The sequence below is a fragment of the Orycteropus afer genome, unplaced genomic scaffold, assembly GCF_000298275.1.
Source record: "Orycteropus afer afer isolate SDZICR_OR568_19922 unplaced genomic scaffold, OryAfe1.0 scaffold00123, whole genome shotgun sequence".
Classification (NCBI taxonomy): Eukaryota; Metazoa; Chordata; class Mammalia; order Tubulidentata; family Orycteropodidae; genus Orycteropus; species Orycteropus afer.
In genome coordinates this window covers 1,199,425-1,214,055 of record NW_006921710.1, presented here as the reverse complement: position 1 = coordinate 1,214,055, position 14,631 = coordinate 1,199,425, and the positions used below count along the sequence as shown (strand labels likewise).

The 14,631-nt window shown below is 37.8% G+C and overlaps 1 protein-coding gene across 1 annotated transcript in view; it reads right to left on the bottom strand.

Moving 5' to 3' along the window:
* Positions 1-227: 227 nt before the first annotated feature.
* Positions 228-14,631, bottom strand: part of SETX (senataxin) — a 129,306-nt gene continuing 114,902 nt past the window's right edge. Inside the window, exons 20-24 of the mRNA XM_007944204.2 lie at positions 13,969-14,061; positions 10,309-10,473; positions 6,223-6,321; positions 4,960-5,047; positions 228-953 (exon numbers count right to left, since the gene is read on the bottom strand). Coding sequence (XP_007942395.1) covers positions 228-953; positions 4,960-5,047; positions 6,223-6,321; positions 10,309-10,473; positions 13,969-14,061 — 1,171 coding nt within the window. The remainder of the gene's footprint in view (positions 954-4,959; positions 5,048-6,222; positions 6,322-10,308; positions 10,474-13,968; positions 14,062-14,631) is intronic.

Sequence of the window (14,631 nt, the reverse complement as noted above, 5' to 3'; positions counted from 1 at the left end):
GGCTTGAAGGACATTTTACTGATACACAAATGCCCTCTAAAAGCTTTTCCAACTCACAAAAAGTACTGAAGATGACCAAGAGCCTCAGGTGTCAGGACACATTTTCCATGTTTTCCAATAGCACACAAACTCCTTTAGGGAAAAATCATCTTAGCTGGATAAAACTATTAGCTAGTCATCTTAAGTTTATAGTAATGCTTGTGGCTAGTAGTTCACATTCTTTGGCTTCACTGTAGAAGCTTTATTTTCTTTGAACTATTGTCCTCCTTCTCCAGTCTCCACTTGCTCCAATCAGAGTTCCTCAGATGGGTCACAGAGCTACACACTTCCTGTTCCCCTTCACTGAAAGCCCTGGTCTCGTTTCTATGGCTGAGCCCCCCTTCTTGCTCATCACATTTTCTTTTACTTGTGGAAGCATCAGCACTAGCCGCTGGAAGTTCACATTGCACGTGAGGTCTGTGGTTGCTAAGAGTGGACTGCTGTATAATACTGTCAAGATCCTGGTAAGTCACAGGAAACCCTGGCTCTCCTGTAAGAGCTGTTGCTCCAGAATGCTGGGGACTATAAGATTGTGGATCCCTTAGCAACTTCCCGATAGCTTCAGAGCCCATTCTCTTAAGCAGTCGTGGATCCCGAAGTCGGTCTTGAATAGGAGGCCTTTCAGGGTCCTTTGAAGTAACAGTAACAACAGCTTCCTTGGAGTCAGTGGGACTGTGACACAGAGAAGAATAAGCTGTCTTAGTGAATCCATTGTCGAGCTTGTTGCTGGGAAACTCACCCTCAGGTCTGGACATCTCTGGGGCTACAGTAGGAGGGTGAGTCAGACTTCTCTGTAGTACAGGTTTCAGTTTCAGAATCTTCATTGCATCATGCCTATAGTTTTTGTCACAGGTCTTAATGATGGCACCACGCTTCTGAGCATCCTGAATCAGGTGATTCCAATGTTGATTTTCCTTGAAACAAACAGAAGGGAGAAACAATTATATCCCAAAGAAACACTCATATGCTTGGGAAGCACAGCATTCCAGCTTTCACTTCTGAACAAATAGTAAGCATAATTCTATAAACAGATTCTTAAGAATCCACTACTTGTTAGACAAGACCAGAAGGAAAAAATATGTCCAAATTCAGAACAAAAAAAAAAACACATCAGTAGAAAGTCACAACCTATAATAAAGGAACAAATGTCTACAATTTTTATCACTGTTAATCATGCTCGATGTCGTAAAGAGTAGCACCAGTTGCTAATAGCTCATGGAGCTAGGTAAATTAAAATAAAAAATTCAGTTCTTCATTTGCATTAGTCACATTTCAAGTGCTCAAACAGTCACATGTAGGTAGTGGTTAACACACTGGACAGCACACAGATAGAGAACATTCCAACAGTTGCAGAACGTCCCTTTGGACATTGCTAATCTACATTACTGCCTGCCTGCCTCTTAACAGGGCTATCATTCTGGAACAGGAGGGCTTGGCTTCTGAAAGTCTAAACTTTCAAATGAATATGAATCCTCTAGAAAAAAAGCCCAAAGCTGTTACCAGATTCTCAAAAGGACTCTAAAATCCCAAGGACTAAATGTCTTAATCCACTGAGATACTACTCCAGAGACAGTGTCTCACCTATCTCTCTAGCAGAGAAGCTTAAGAAAGCACATCTAAGAAAAAAACTTTATGTATCTCTCCTCTCTTCCCTTTATATTTTCCTCAACAACAGAGTGCTGCTTTTAACCCACAAGAACTTAGGCCTCTTCAGAAAGAAGAAAGAGTGAGCACAAGGGAGGAAAAATAAAAGACAAAGACTGAAGGAAAGTAAAGAAAAGAAAGGATAGCTACCCTCAAGTGAGCTCCTGCAATATTCACAGAAGTGGGTTAGGGGAGTGAGTAGTAAGGCTGCGTAGTATTTATTTGCTGTGTGACCCTGGAAAAGTCACTTAAGCTCATTAAGCCTGTTTCTTCATCTATAAAACATGAGTTAAATTTTATTTAACCAATTCTAAAATATACACTGTTTTTATATTTTATCATTTATAAATGTGGGATGCCTCTTAGCAAGACGACATTTTCTCTGTACCTATTCCTGGTCATAGGTACCATCAGAAGGGACCTACCATCAGAAGGGACCAATCCCTGGAGAAGGATATCATGCCTGATAAAGTAGAGGGTCAGCGAAAAACAGGAAGACTTTCAACAAAATGACTGACACAGTGGCTGTGACGATGGGCTCAAGTACAGCAACGATTATGAGAATGGTGCTGGACTGGATAGTATTTTGTTCTGTTGTACACAGGGTCACATTGTTCCTGGGAGAACTTATGACTAGGCCAACTACACCTCCCTTTCAGTCAATAAACCATGTAAAGAAAGACTGAGACCCAGCTCTTACCTGAAAATCTTCTATAGGCATTTTCTGATAAGAAGGCACCAGTATAAAACATGTAGAATGGCTATCAGAGGCTGGAAGAGAATCCTGTAGACAACAGTAGAGCACTCGTATGGAATGCTGAATTACCAACCCTTTAGATTGGACAGGAGCTCTGGTGTCACAATGCCTAAGGCATCTGACTGCTAACCAGAAGGCCAGTGGTTCAAATCCACCAGCCACTCCTTGGAAAAAAGATGGGGCAACCTACTTTCCTAGTGATATTGTCTTGGAAACCCAAGGAGGGGTCGCTAGGAGTTGGATTCAATTAGATGACAGTGAGTTTATTTTTTGTTTTTTTTTTAGATTGGACAGAGGACAACAGTATATGGAAAATAAGGACACTGATGACTACAAATTGGGAAATGATTAAGAAATTTTAGATTCTTAAATAAGTCTAAGAGTACTTCAAATAAACATAAAATAAAAATTTTAACTGAAAGTAAAACACTGTGTAGCAACAGTACATAGTGATGATATGTATTATAATTAATGGCCCCTTGGATTTGGTAAACTATGGTAATAATGCTGACTCCACAAGCGTTTTGTATATTGTAACTGTAGTTCTATAAATCAAATATAAGTCATGGTGATTGGCATATCCCAGATGGGCCACGTGGGCAGTACTGGACTCTGCGGCCCGGGAATTCTTTCCACTTAGGAGACCTCTATAGAGTCTCAGCCTGTCGCTCAAAAACATATGGGAAGCAGATGACCTTGTTGCTATTTTTGCCAAGACCACTGCATCTAAACTTTTGTGTTTAATCCAATCCTAAAATCATAAAAAGAGTTTTGAAAAAGGGCTATTAGTCTTGGTTTCTCAGAAGACAAGTGCTTTATTCACTGATTATATTTCCATAGGGAAAACCTGGATAAAAGGGGGAAAAAAAACCAACTTGGAAGCCCAGATGATAATTTGGGAGTTTTTATATTCTTGCTCTCATGTCTGCACCTAGAGTGCAAACAGTATCTGTCCCATCAGCTAGAGGTCAGTGGTCTTCAGATTTCTGTGTGATGTGTGTTTCACAAACTTTTAAGGGGGATGTGAAAAGTTGTGTATGGGAACCAGTTCCCAAATGTGCTGCTTCCTATGTCTTCCTTAGGCTCTTCTGTCACTGCCAGCCCATCTGTCACCATCACAACTCTCATCCATCCCAAATCTCACCATATGATGCACTGCAGGGCATGAAAAAAACTCCTGGGCACCAAATTAAGAGATGATATAAAATAGTGGTGTCTACAATGTCCCCTTTAAACAAGGAGTCACTAAGAGATGTACCTCTGATAACAATTTACTTTTCATGTTTAAATATCATTTACCAAAATTTGTAATATATTTGTTGCTTTGGTCAACCATGTATAAATAATAATTGCAATATATTAACCAATTGAGAATACTCAGACCCTTAGTGCCACTGGAAAGATAACTTTAAAAAAAATCTTTTATTTTGAGATAATCATTGATTTATAGGTTTGTTTTTTTTTTTAAAGTGCAGTGGTCCCATGTACCCTCAATTTCCCCCAACAGTTAAGAAAAACAGTTTCTTAAACTTTCGATTTATACATAAAATTTTGTGGCAAAGGAGTATACTAGCAAGATTAAAAGAAAGCCTTTTAATTACAAAATATACTACCCCACCAAATGTTATCTTAAACTAGTATGAATGGAAACACAGTATCAACAAGAAAAAAGTTAGTACTGATAACTTTCTATTCCTTTGGATACATCTAAGAGTGATGTAATAGTTTCATTCTAAAATAAATAAATTAGAAACAAATTCTTTAGCAACAAAGAAATTTAGATTTTAAATTTAAAAATAGAGAGTGCATAGCTTTGAAAAAGACTTTTAAGAAAGTACACAAACAACAAAAGTTGAAGAACACAGATCTAAGAGAAGCATTAAATGAAAAAGAGTCAGCATTTGAGTGCCCTCTGGTGGTAGTAAGCAAAATGGGGAGTAAAACCTACTAAATAGATACTGAAACTGAAAATTTATTGTCCCTGAAATAACCAGCAAACATGTGCTATCTATAGCTGTGGTATCATCAAAGTAAGCTGTACAATTTGTCTACTAAAGATACAAACATGTACACCTGCACTCTACTCTGATGGCGCTAACGGCCAAAGTGCAATGTGGAAGTGCTAAAAAGAAATCAGAGCACACTCTAACAAATATCCCATCTCTGGCATTAGGCTGGGCCAATAACAGGTGCATTTACTAAAGTGTTTACTAAATGCAGAGTAGGGTTCTAGTATGTTATATGTATAGATCTACATATGTTCCTAACAATCCTATGATATACATCTAATTAAAAAAAAAAAACAAAAAAAAACGAAGTAATCTTGAGAGTCTAGTTTAGACACTTGGGCTCAGGAAGAGGTTGCTGGAAAACGTAACAACTATGAGGAATTGGTTTATTATTTTGCAACCTAGAAATAATTTCCATTTTAATGAAATAAAAACAAAACCTCAAACCAATTAACGGTAACAATGGCACAGTGGTCTTTGGAATTCTCTGGTTCCCAAGAATGCACCTACCATCAGAGTCCTCAAATGTCCAAGGATGAAAAGGCTGTACTTGGCTCGCGTAATGGTGACATTCAATCTCTGCAAACTTGCCAGGAATCTAAGCAATAAAAGAGTTATTTCTTTCTATAGAGTGACTTAGCATATCAGTATAGGTGAGACATGGGCAGTATTTCAGATAGCTTTTCTAATGTTCCTTCTACGTAAGTTGCTCTGCTTTCTCACTCTGTCTACCAAAACAGAGTTACCTGGCATAGAAGCAATTCCCATTAAAAACTTATCAGAGACAAAAGCCCCAATGCTTTCAAAATGAACCTTCAAAGTGATGTATCTTGTTAATTTCCTATTATTTACGTGGATGAGTATTGCAAATTTTATTTTTTATCAGCATGATTTTTAAGTCTTATGAACCAGACCAATCACTTACTCTTAAATATACTGAAGATTATTACTATCCCTGGATGGTACAGTTAATGCATTTGACTAACAACCAAAGGCTTGGAGGTTTGAGGCTACCCAGACGTACCTTGAAAGAAAGGCCTGGTGACCTAGTTCTAAAAAATCAGTCATTGAAAACCCTATGGAGCACAGTTCTACTCTGACATACATGGGGTCACCATGAGTTAGAACTGACTTGATGGCAACTGGTAGTGCAGAAATACAGACAGATCAGACAAATATATCAATGATCTGAAAAAGGCTGTCAAAGAAATTGTGTATGATAAAGGTAAAATATCAAATTAGTTGGGAAAACATGTACTATTTAAAAAAAAAAAAAAAAAGGTCCTGAGCTAGTAACTTGGATCCCCATTTAAAGATGTAGTTTTGTTTCTCCCGAGAAGGAAAAGAATAAATATGTAAGAGTCACGGATTCTAAAACTCTGATTTTTTGAGTGTCAGCCACAAACAACAGCATCCTTAGCATTTTCAGTAAGTAAACTGAGAGCAGATAAGGGTAGCAAACTTAGCCAAAGTAAGAAAACAGGGAAGAAAAATCATTGCATGACACATGTCAATATAAGCTTAACATGTTCCTACAAAATCTACCCAATCCAATTATTCATTTCACTTTTATCAAATAAACTAAGAGTCACACTGTGAAAGCACATCCAACAATGGGATCTATTTCACAACTTAAAAAAAAAAAAAGATAATTACCCAAGTTTTTATGAAATAAATTTAATGATGCAAATGATGGTACCTCTAAAGTGATAGATAATGGATCTAATCCTAGATTATAAGAAAAACACAAAAGCAACAATGATGGTTACTCACCCAATTGAGCCTTGCATAGCATTTGCTCTGACACAAGTAACAATAATACAATCCTTCTGACGACCCTGGAATGCATCCACAGTATCTACTTCTGCAAGTCTATTTACAAAAACAAAAACATGTTTACTAGAAAAAGTTAGACAACTATTAAACACAGATATTTATACAATAGCATTTTAAATAAATGTACTATTTTGTAGCGATATAATCTACATAACATAAAATTCATGATTCCACAATGTACTGATCAGTAGTTTTTAGTATATTCACAGGACTGTGCAACCACCACTGTCTATGTCTAATTACAGAATATTTCCATCACCACTGTAAGAAACCCATTAGCAGTCAGTCCCTATTCCTCACCCTGACCTCTGCCCATCCCACTATTTTCTGTCTCTGGATTTGCTTATTCTGTGTACTTCATATAAATGGAATCATACACATGTGGCCTTTTGTGTCTCATTTGTTTCACTTAGCATATTGCTTTCAAGGTTCATCTAACTTGTATCATGCAACAAACAGTATAGCATTTATTTTTATGGCAGAATAATATTCCAGTATATCAATATGGATATACTATATTTTATTTAGCCATTCACCAGTTGAAACAGCTCTGGTGGTAGAGTGGTTGAAGATTTTGGCTGCCAACCAAAATGTCAGTTTGAAACCACCAGCTGTTCTGCAGGAAAAAGATGAGAAGGCAGTCTGCTTCTATGAAAATTTACAGCCTTGGAAATGCCATGGCCCAGTTCTACTCCTACAGAGTCACTATGAGTCAGAATTCCATAGCAGTATGCTTGATTTTTTGGTTTTCATCAGTTGATAGGCATTTGGGTTATTTTCTCTTTCTGGCTATTATGAATAATGCTGTAACCAATTCATGTACTAGTTTTTGTGTGAACACATTTTCCATTCTTCTGGAAGTGCCTGACCGTATATGGTCATTCTATGTGTTTAACTTCTACTTTGTAGAACTGTCGAACTTTTCTACAGCAACTCACTATTTTACATTCCCACCAGCAAGGTGTTGTTGTTGTTGTATGCCATCGAGTCGGCCCCGACTCATAGTGACCCTCCTTGGGTTTCCGAGGCAGTATCACTATGGAAGTAGGATTGCCCAACCTTCCTTCCGAGGAGTGGCTGGTGGGTTTGAACCGCCAGCCTTCTGGTTAGCAGTCAAGTGCCTTAGGCACTATGCTACCAGAGCTCCCACCAGCAAGGTAAGGGTTCCTATTTCTCAACATCCTTTTTTTTTTTTTTTCTTTTTTTAAATTAAAGCCATCATGATGGGTGTAAAGTGTTTTCTCACTGATGTTGAACATCTTTTCATGTGTTTATTGGCCATTTTTGCATCTCTTTTAAAGAAATGTTATTCAAGTCCTTTGCCCAATTTTTAATTGGGTTTTATTGTTGTTTAATTGTAGGAGTTCTTTATATAGGTTGGATACCAGACCTTTATCAGATACAAGATTTGCAAATATTGTCTCCCATTCTATGGGTTTATCTTTTCACTTTTTTGGTAGTGTCTTTTGATGAACAAAATTTTTTATTTTTATCAAATCCAATTTATTTTTTCTTTAGTTGCTTGTGCTTTTGATGTTATACCTAAGAAAATTACTGCATCATCTTAGATCATGCAGATTTATACTTATGTTTCCTCCTATGGATTGTATAGTTTTGGCTCTCAGATTTAGGTCTTTGATCCATTTTGAGTTAGTTTTTTATGTATCAGGTAAGAGAGGAATCCAAATCCATCCCTCTGCATGTGGATATCCAGTTTTACCAGCACCATTTGTTGAAAAAGATTATTCTTTCCCTATTAAATAGTCTTGGCACCCTCTTTAAAATCAACTGGTCATAGGATTATTTTTGGACTCTCAATTCTATTGGTAGTATGTCTATTCTCATGCCAGTACAACGCTATCTTGTAGTTAAGTTTTGAAATTGGGAAGTGTGATTCTCCAAGTTTGTTTTACATTTCTATGTGGATTTTAGGATCAGTTTGTTCATTTCTACTTAAAAAAAACAGTTGGAATTTTAATAGAGATTGTACTGAATCTACAGATCAATTTGGGAGTATTACCATCTTATAAAGCCTGCCAATCATGAATATAACATGTTTTCTTATTTATTTAGGTCTTCTTTCTTTCAACAATATTTTGTTGTTTTCAGTGTAAAAGTCTTATACTTCTTTGGTTAAGTTTATTTCTAAGTATTTTATTCTTTTTAATGCTATTGTAAATTAAACTGTTTTCTTAATTCCATTTTCTTATTGCTCATTGTTAGTAAAAAGAAATACAAATTACTTTTGTACAATGATCTTTTGTTCTGTAACTTTGATGAACTTACTAGCTCTAAAGTGGTTTTCGTTCTTTTGAGTGGATATTTTAGGGATTTTTATATTAAGATCAGGAGCTCTGGTAGCATAGTGCCTAAGGCACTTGACTGCTAACCAAAAGACTGGTGGTTCAAACCCACCAGCCACTCCTCAGAAGGAAGATGGGGCAATCTACTTCCGTAGTGATACTGCCTTGGAAATCTAAGGAGGGGTCACTATGAGTTGGATATGACTCGATGGCAGTGAGTTTGGTTTGGTTTGGTTTTGGTTATATTAAGATCATGTCAACTATGAATAGACTTTTTTTTTTTTTTTTTACCTTTTTCTTTATAAGCTGGGTGTCTTTTATTTCTTTTTCTTGCTCAATTGCCTTGGATAAAACCTCCAACAGAATGATGAACAGAAGTACTGATCATCCTTCTTGTCCTTATCATACTAACTTACCCTTAAGTGTGATATTAAGCTTGGAGTTTTTCATGCTGTTGTTGGTTGCCATCAAGTTGATTCTGACTCATGGTGACTCCCTTTATTAGGGTAAGGAAGTTCCCTCCCATTCCTAGTTTGTTAAGGTGTTTTATTATGAAAGGATGCTAGATTCTGTTGAATACTTTTTCTATATCATCCAAAAAAACAAACCACTTCCATAAAGTAGATTCCACCTTACAGTGACCCCAGAGGACAGAGTAGAACTGTATCATAAGGTTTCCAAGTCTGTTTATCTTTATGGAAGCAAACTGCCTCATCTTTCTGCTGCAGAGCAGCTAGTGGGTTCAAACCACTGACCTTTAGCTTAGCAGCTGAATGCTTTAACCACTGAAACATCAGGGCTCCTTATATCATCAATAGATATGATCATGTAGCTTCTCCCTTTTATTCTGTATTAATAGGGAACATTATACTGATTTTCAAAATCCTACTTGGTCATGGTGTATAACCTTTCTTATCTTCTGGATTCAATTTGCCAATAGTTTTGTTGAGGACTTTTCCATTTATACTTGTAAGGGATACTGGTCTGTAGTCTTCTTAGGTGTTTTTTGTCTGGCTTTGGTGTCAGGGTAATACTGGGCTCAGAATGAGTTAAGAATTGTTCCCCCCTATTTTTTCAATGAGTTTGAGAAGGAGTGGTATTAATTCTTCTTTAAACATTTGGAAGAATTTACCAATGAAGCTAAGTGGGCCAGAGTTTCTCTCTGTTGGAAGTTTTCTGATTACTAATTCAATCTCTTTACTTGTTACAGATCTATTCACATTTTCTACTGCTTGAGTCAATGTTGGTACTTTGTGTGTTTCCAGGCTATAAAACTTCTGAGTTAAGAGATTTCCAAAATTTAATCTTTAATTTTACTGCTGAGATAAGCAGACAAAACACCATCTTCATTCTAACATAAGGATTAAATAATTTATTGTAAGTTAAAATGGAACTTCATGAGATTCCTTAGAATTAGAATTCAGATTAACAAGTCACAAAACTAACAGAAAAGGCCTGGAGAGTTTCTCAGTCAATTCCATTGTTAACAATGTAATGCTGATACTCCAATAGTGAGAAGGTACCATTTCTATAGGGGCTATAAGTGTCACCATCTCCCACAAAGCACAAGTCTTAGGAAGCCAGCTTCCTAGTCTCCTTATGCGTTACCTATCTTACACGGGTCGAAAGACCACTCACTAAAATTAGCTTTCCGCTTCTTTCTTTCCATACCCTCTCTCGTCTTTTTAATCCACCAGAAAAATTGGAAAAAATGCCTCACCCTTTTCTATCAAACTCTTTGTCCAAATCCTTCTGAATCATCCTCTTCTGAGCCTTGTAATGAGTTATTATGCCAATGTTTCGGAAAGTAACATCCTTTCTTTTGTCTTTAATCAGTTTAATTATTTCCATCACCAATTTTATTTCTTGAACATTAACATATGAGCTAAGTAAGATGAAAAACAAACATACATATAAAAATTAATAGTCTAATTGCAAACTTAAGTTCCACTTTGTCTTCCATCACAGTCAAAGGTAGGCAGGTCAACTTCATCCTTTATTTAGCCAGCAGTAACTCCAAGAGGCTGTTATAATGACCTTCAAATTCAAATATCATACATAAGAATAAACATAAAAATAACTGCTAATGAGATATAAAGTTGTAGAGACAACAGAGTTTGGAATCAACTGAGGTTTAGGCAGCAGTTTTCTCATCTGTTAAAGTAGGGATAATAGTAAAAACAACAGATTTAATAATGAAGATGATAATAATAAACCCCTCCAAAAAACTCCGAATCAACTGCCATCAGGTCAGATCAGACGCATAGTGACGCCACCTTGGATGGTGAAATTGACCAAACATGCAGGATGTGTTAATTATCACTGGTGACTGGAATGCAAAAGTGGGAAACAAAGAAGAATCACCAGTAGTTGGAAAATTTGGCCTTGGTGACAGAAATGATGCTGGAACTCGCATGGCAGAATTTGGCAAGACCACTGACTTATTCACTGCAAACACCTTTTCTCAACAATACAAATGATGGCTGCGTATGTGGACTTCACCAGATGAAACACACAGGAATCAGATTGACTACATCTGTGGCAAGAGGCGGTGGAAAAGCTCAACATCTTCAGCCAAACCAGGCCAGGAGCTGATTGTGGAACAGACCATCAACTGCTCATATGCAAGTTCAACGTGAAGTTAAAGGCAATTAAAACAAGTCCAAGAGAACCAAAATACGATCTTGAATATATCCCTCCTAAATTTAGAGACCATCTAAAGAACAGATTTGATGCACTGAACACCAATGACTGAAAACCAGAAGAATTGTGGCATGATATTAAGAACATCATCCATGAAGAAAGCCAGAGGTCACTACAAAGATAAGAAAAGACGACCAAAATGGATGACAGAAGAGACTCTTAAACTTGCCCTTGAGCAGAGAGTAGCTAAAGCAAATGAAGAAATGACAAGATAAAAGAGCTGAATCGAAGACTTCAAACAGCAGCTCGAGAAGACAAAACCAATTACTATAATGAAATGTGCAAAGACCTGGAGTTAGAAAACCAAAAGGGAAGAACACACTCGGCATTTCTCAAGCTGAAAGAATTGAGGAAAAAATTTAAGCCTCGAGTTGCAATACTGAGAGATTCTACAGGCAAAATATTGAATGATGCAGGAAACATCAAAAGAAGATGGAAGGAATATACAGAGTCAATGTACCAAAAAGAACTGGTTGATGTTCATCCATTTTAGGAAGTAGCTTATGATCTAGAACCAATGGTACTGAAGGAGCTAGTCGAAGCTGCAATGAAGGAATTGGTGAAGAACAAGGCTCTAGGAATTGATGGAATACCCATTGAGATACTTCAGCAAGCAGATGCCCCACTGGAGGCACTCACTTGGTTATGCCAAGAGATTTGGAAGACAGCTACCTGGCCAACTGACTGGAAGAGATCCATATTTGTATCCATTCCAAAGAAAGGTGATCCCACAGAATGTGGAAATTATCTAACAATATCATTAATATTGCACGCAAGTAAGATCTTACTGAAGATAATTCAAAAACGGTTGCAGCAGTATAATGACAGAGAACTCCCAGAGTTTCAAGCCGGATTCAGAAGAGGACGTGGAACAAGGGATATCATAGCGGTTGTCAGATGGATCTTGGCTCAAGGCAAAGAATACCAGAAAGATGTTTACTTGTGTTTTATTGACTATGCAAAGGCATTTGATTGTGTGGATCATGACAAATTACGGATAACACTGAGAAGAAAGGGAATTCCCGAACACTTGATTGTACTCATGAGGAACCTTACCTTGACCAGGAGGCTGCTGTTCAAACAGAACAAGGGGACACTACATGGCTTAAAATCAGGAAGGGAGTGTGTCAGGGTTGCATCCTTTCCCCATACTTACTCAATCTATATGCTGAGCAAATAATCTGAGAAGCTGGACTATATGAAGAAAAACATGGCATCAGGATTGGAGGAAGAATCATTAACAACCTGAGATATACTGATGACACAACTTTGCTTGCTGAAAGTGAGGATGACTTGAGGCACTTACTGATGAAGATTGAAGAATACAGTTTGCAGTATGGATTACATCTCAATATAAAGAAAACAAAAATCTTCACAACTGGACCAATAAGCAGCATCATGATAAATGGAGAAAAAATTGAGGTTGTCAAAGAATTCACATTGCTTGGTTCCACAATCAATGCTAACGGAAGCAACAGTCAGGACACTAGATGACATGTACCACTGGGCAGTTCGGCAGCAAAGAACTCTTTCAAGTATTGAGGAGCAAGGATGTCTCCTTGAGGACTAAGGTGCACCTGACATAAGCCATGATATTTTCAATTGCCTCGTATGCATGTGAGAGCTGGGCAATGAATAAGGGAGACTGAAGAAGAGTTGATGCTTTTGAGATGTGATGCTGGTGAAGAATGCGGAAGTACCATGGACTGCTAAAAGAACAGATCTGTCCTGGAAGAAATGCAACTGAAATGCTCCTTTGAAGCGAGAATGGCCAGACTTTGTCTCAACTACTTTGGTCATATTATCAGAAGGGACCATTCCCTGGAGAAGGAGGTCATGTTTGGTAAGGTGGAGGGTCAACGCAAGAGGGGAAGGCCTTCAATGAGATGGACTGACACAGTGGCTGTGACAATGGGCTCAAGTACAGCAAGGATCATGGAGCTGGCACAGGATCAGGCAGTGTTTCGTTCTGCTGTGCATGGGGTCGCTATGAGTCTGAAGTGACTCGACAGCACCTAACAACAACATCACCATGGAAGCAGACTGTCCAACCTTCATTCCGAGGAGTGGTTTATAATAATAAACAGCTAACATTAATCACCACCACTCATCTGTCAGTTTGTCACACTGTGGTGGATTCTGTGTTGCTATCACGCTGAAGCTATGCTACCAGTATTTCAAGTGCCAGCAGGATCACCTATGGTGGGTAAGTTTCAATGGAACTTCCAGACTAACACAGTCTAGGAAGTAAGGCCTGGCAATCCACTTGTGAAAATCAGCCAATGAAAACCTTAACACAACAAAAAACCAGCCAATCAAGAGCTGTAAGATGAGCCCCCAAGGCTGGAAGGCACATAATAGCTGCAACAATGGATTCAAACACACCAATGATCATGAGGGTGGTACAGGAACAGGGAATGTTTTGTTATGTTACACACAAAGCCACTGTAAGTTGGACTTGATGGCATCAGCTACAAGAACATTAAATATTTACTGTATTCTAAACCCTGAGAAAAGTGCTGTAGATGTATTAACTTCTTTAATTCCTCACCACTGCCTGAAACAAGACCAGGATCACCACCATTAGCTGTGCAGATCATGCACATATGACTGACATTACAAAAATAACATTAACAATTCTGTGACCATCTCTGGGGATTGAAGAAAGAGAACATACTCATTATCCCGTCTTTCTGAACCATCTCCGACATCAAACACAAGGTAAGGTTGAAACGGCCAGTCTGATGAACATCGATTGGTTTCAGTCAGTCTATAAAAAAGCAGCCACATTCAGAATATAAGTCTAGTTATATTTCACTATAATTGTCATTTTTGTTGGGGAGAGGGCTGGAGAAAGGAAGGGAATACAAAAAAAATTTTTTTTTATAGATTTGTATTAGTGAAAGATAAAAGAATGACTTTATTTTAGTGTTAAGGATAGTGATCTATCTAGTAATTAAAATATAACTCTTATGATTATGAGTAAGTGATATAACCTTTTGCCATCAAGTCAATTCTGACTCATAGTGATCCTATAGGACAGAGCTGAACTGCCCCATAAAGCTTCCAAGGCTATAATCTTTATGGAAGCAGATTGCCACCATCTTTCTCCCACAGAGCAGCTGGTGGGCTCAACCCCCTGGCCTTTAGGTTAGCAGCTAAGCATTTAACCACTGTGCCACCAGCACTTCTTAGTAAGTGATACAGTAAGTAGAAAAAGCAAACCACAAAACACTAAGGAAGACATTTACCTCAAGTAGACACACGCCCTGGAGAGAACAATCATGGGAGAAGGAAGGGCTGCTTATGCACAGGGAGATAGCTCAGGGTGCAGAAGAGT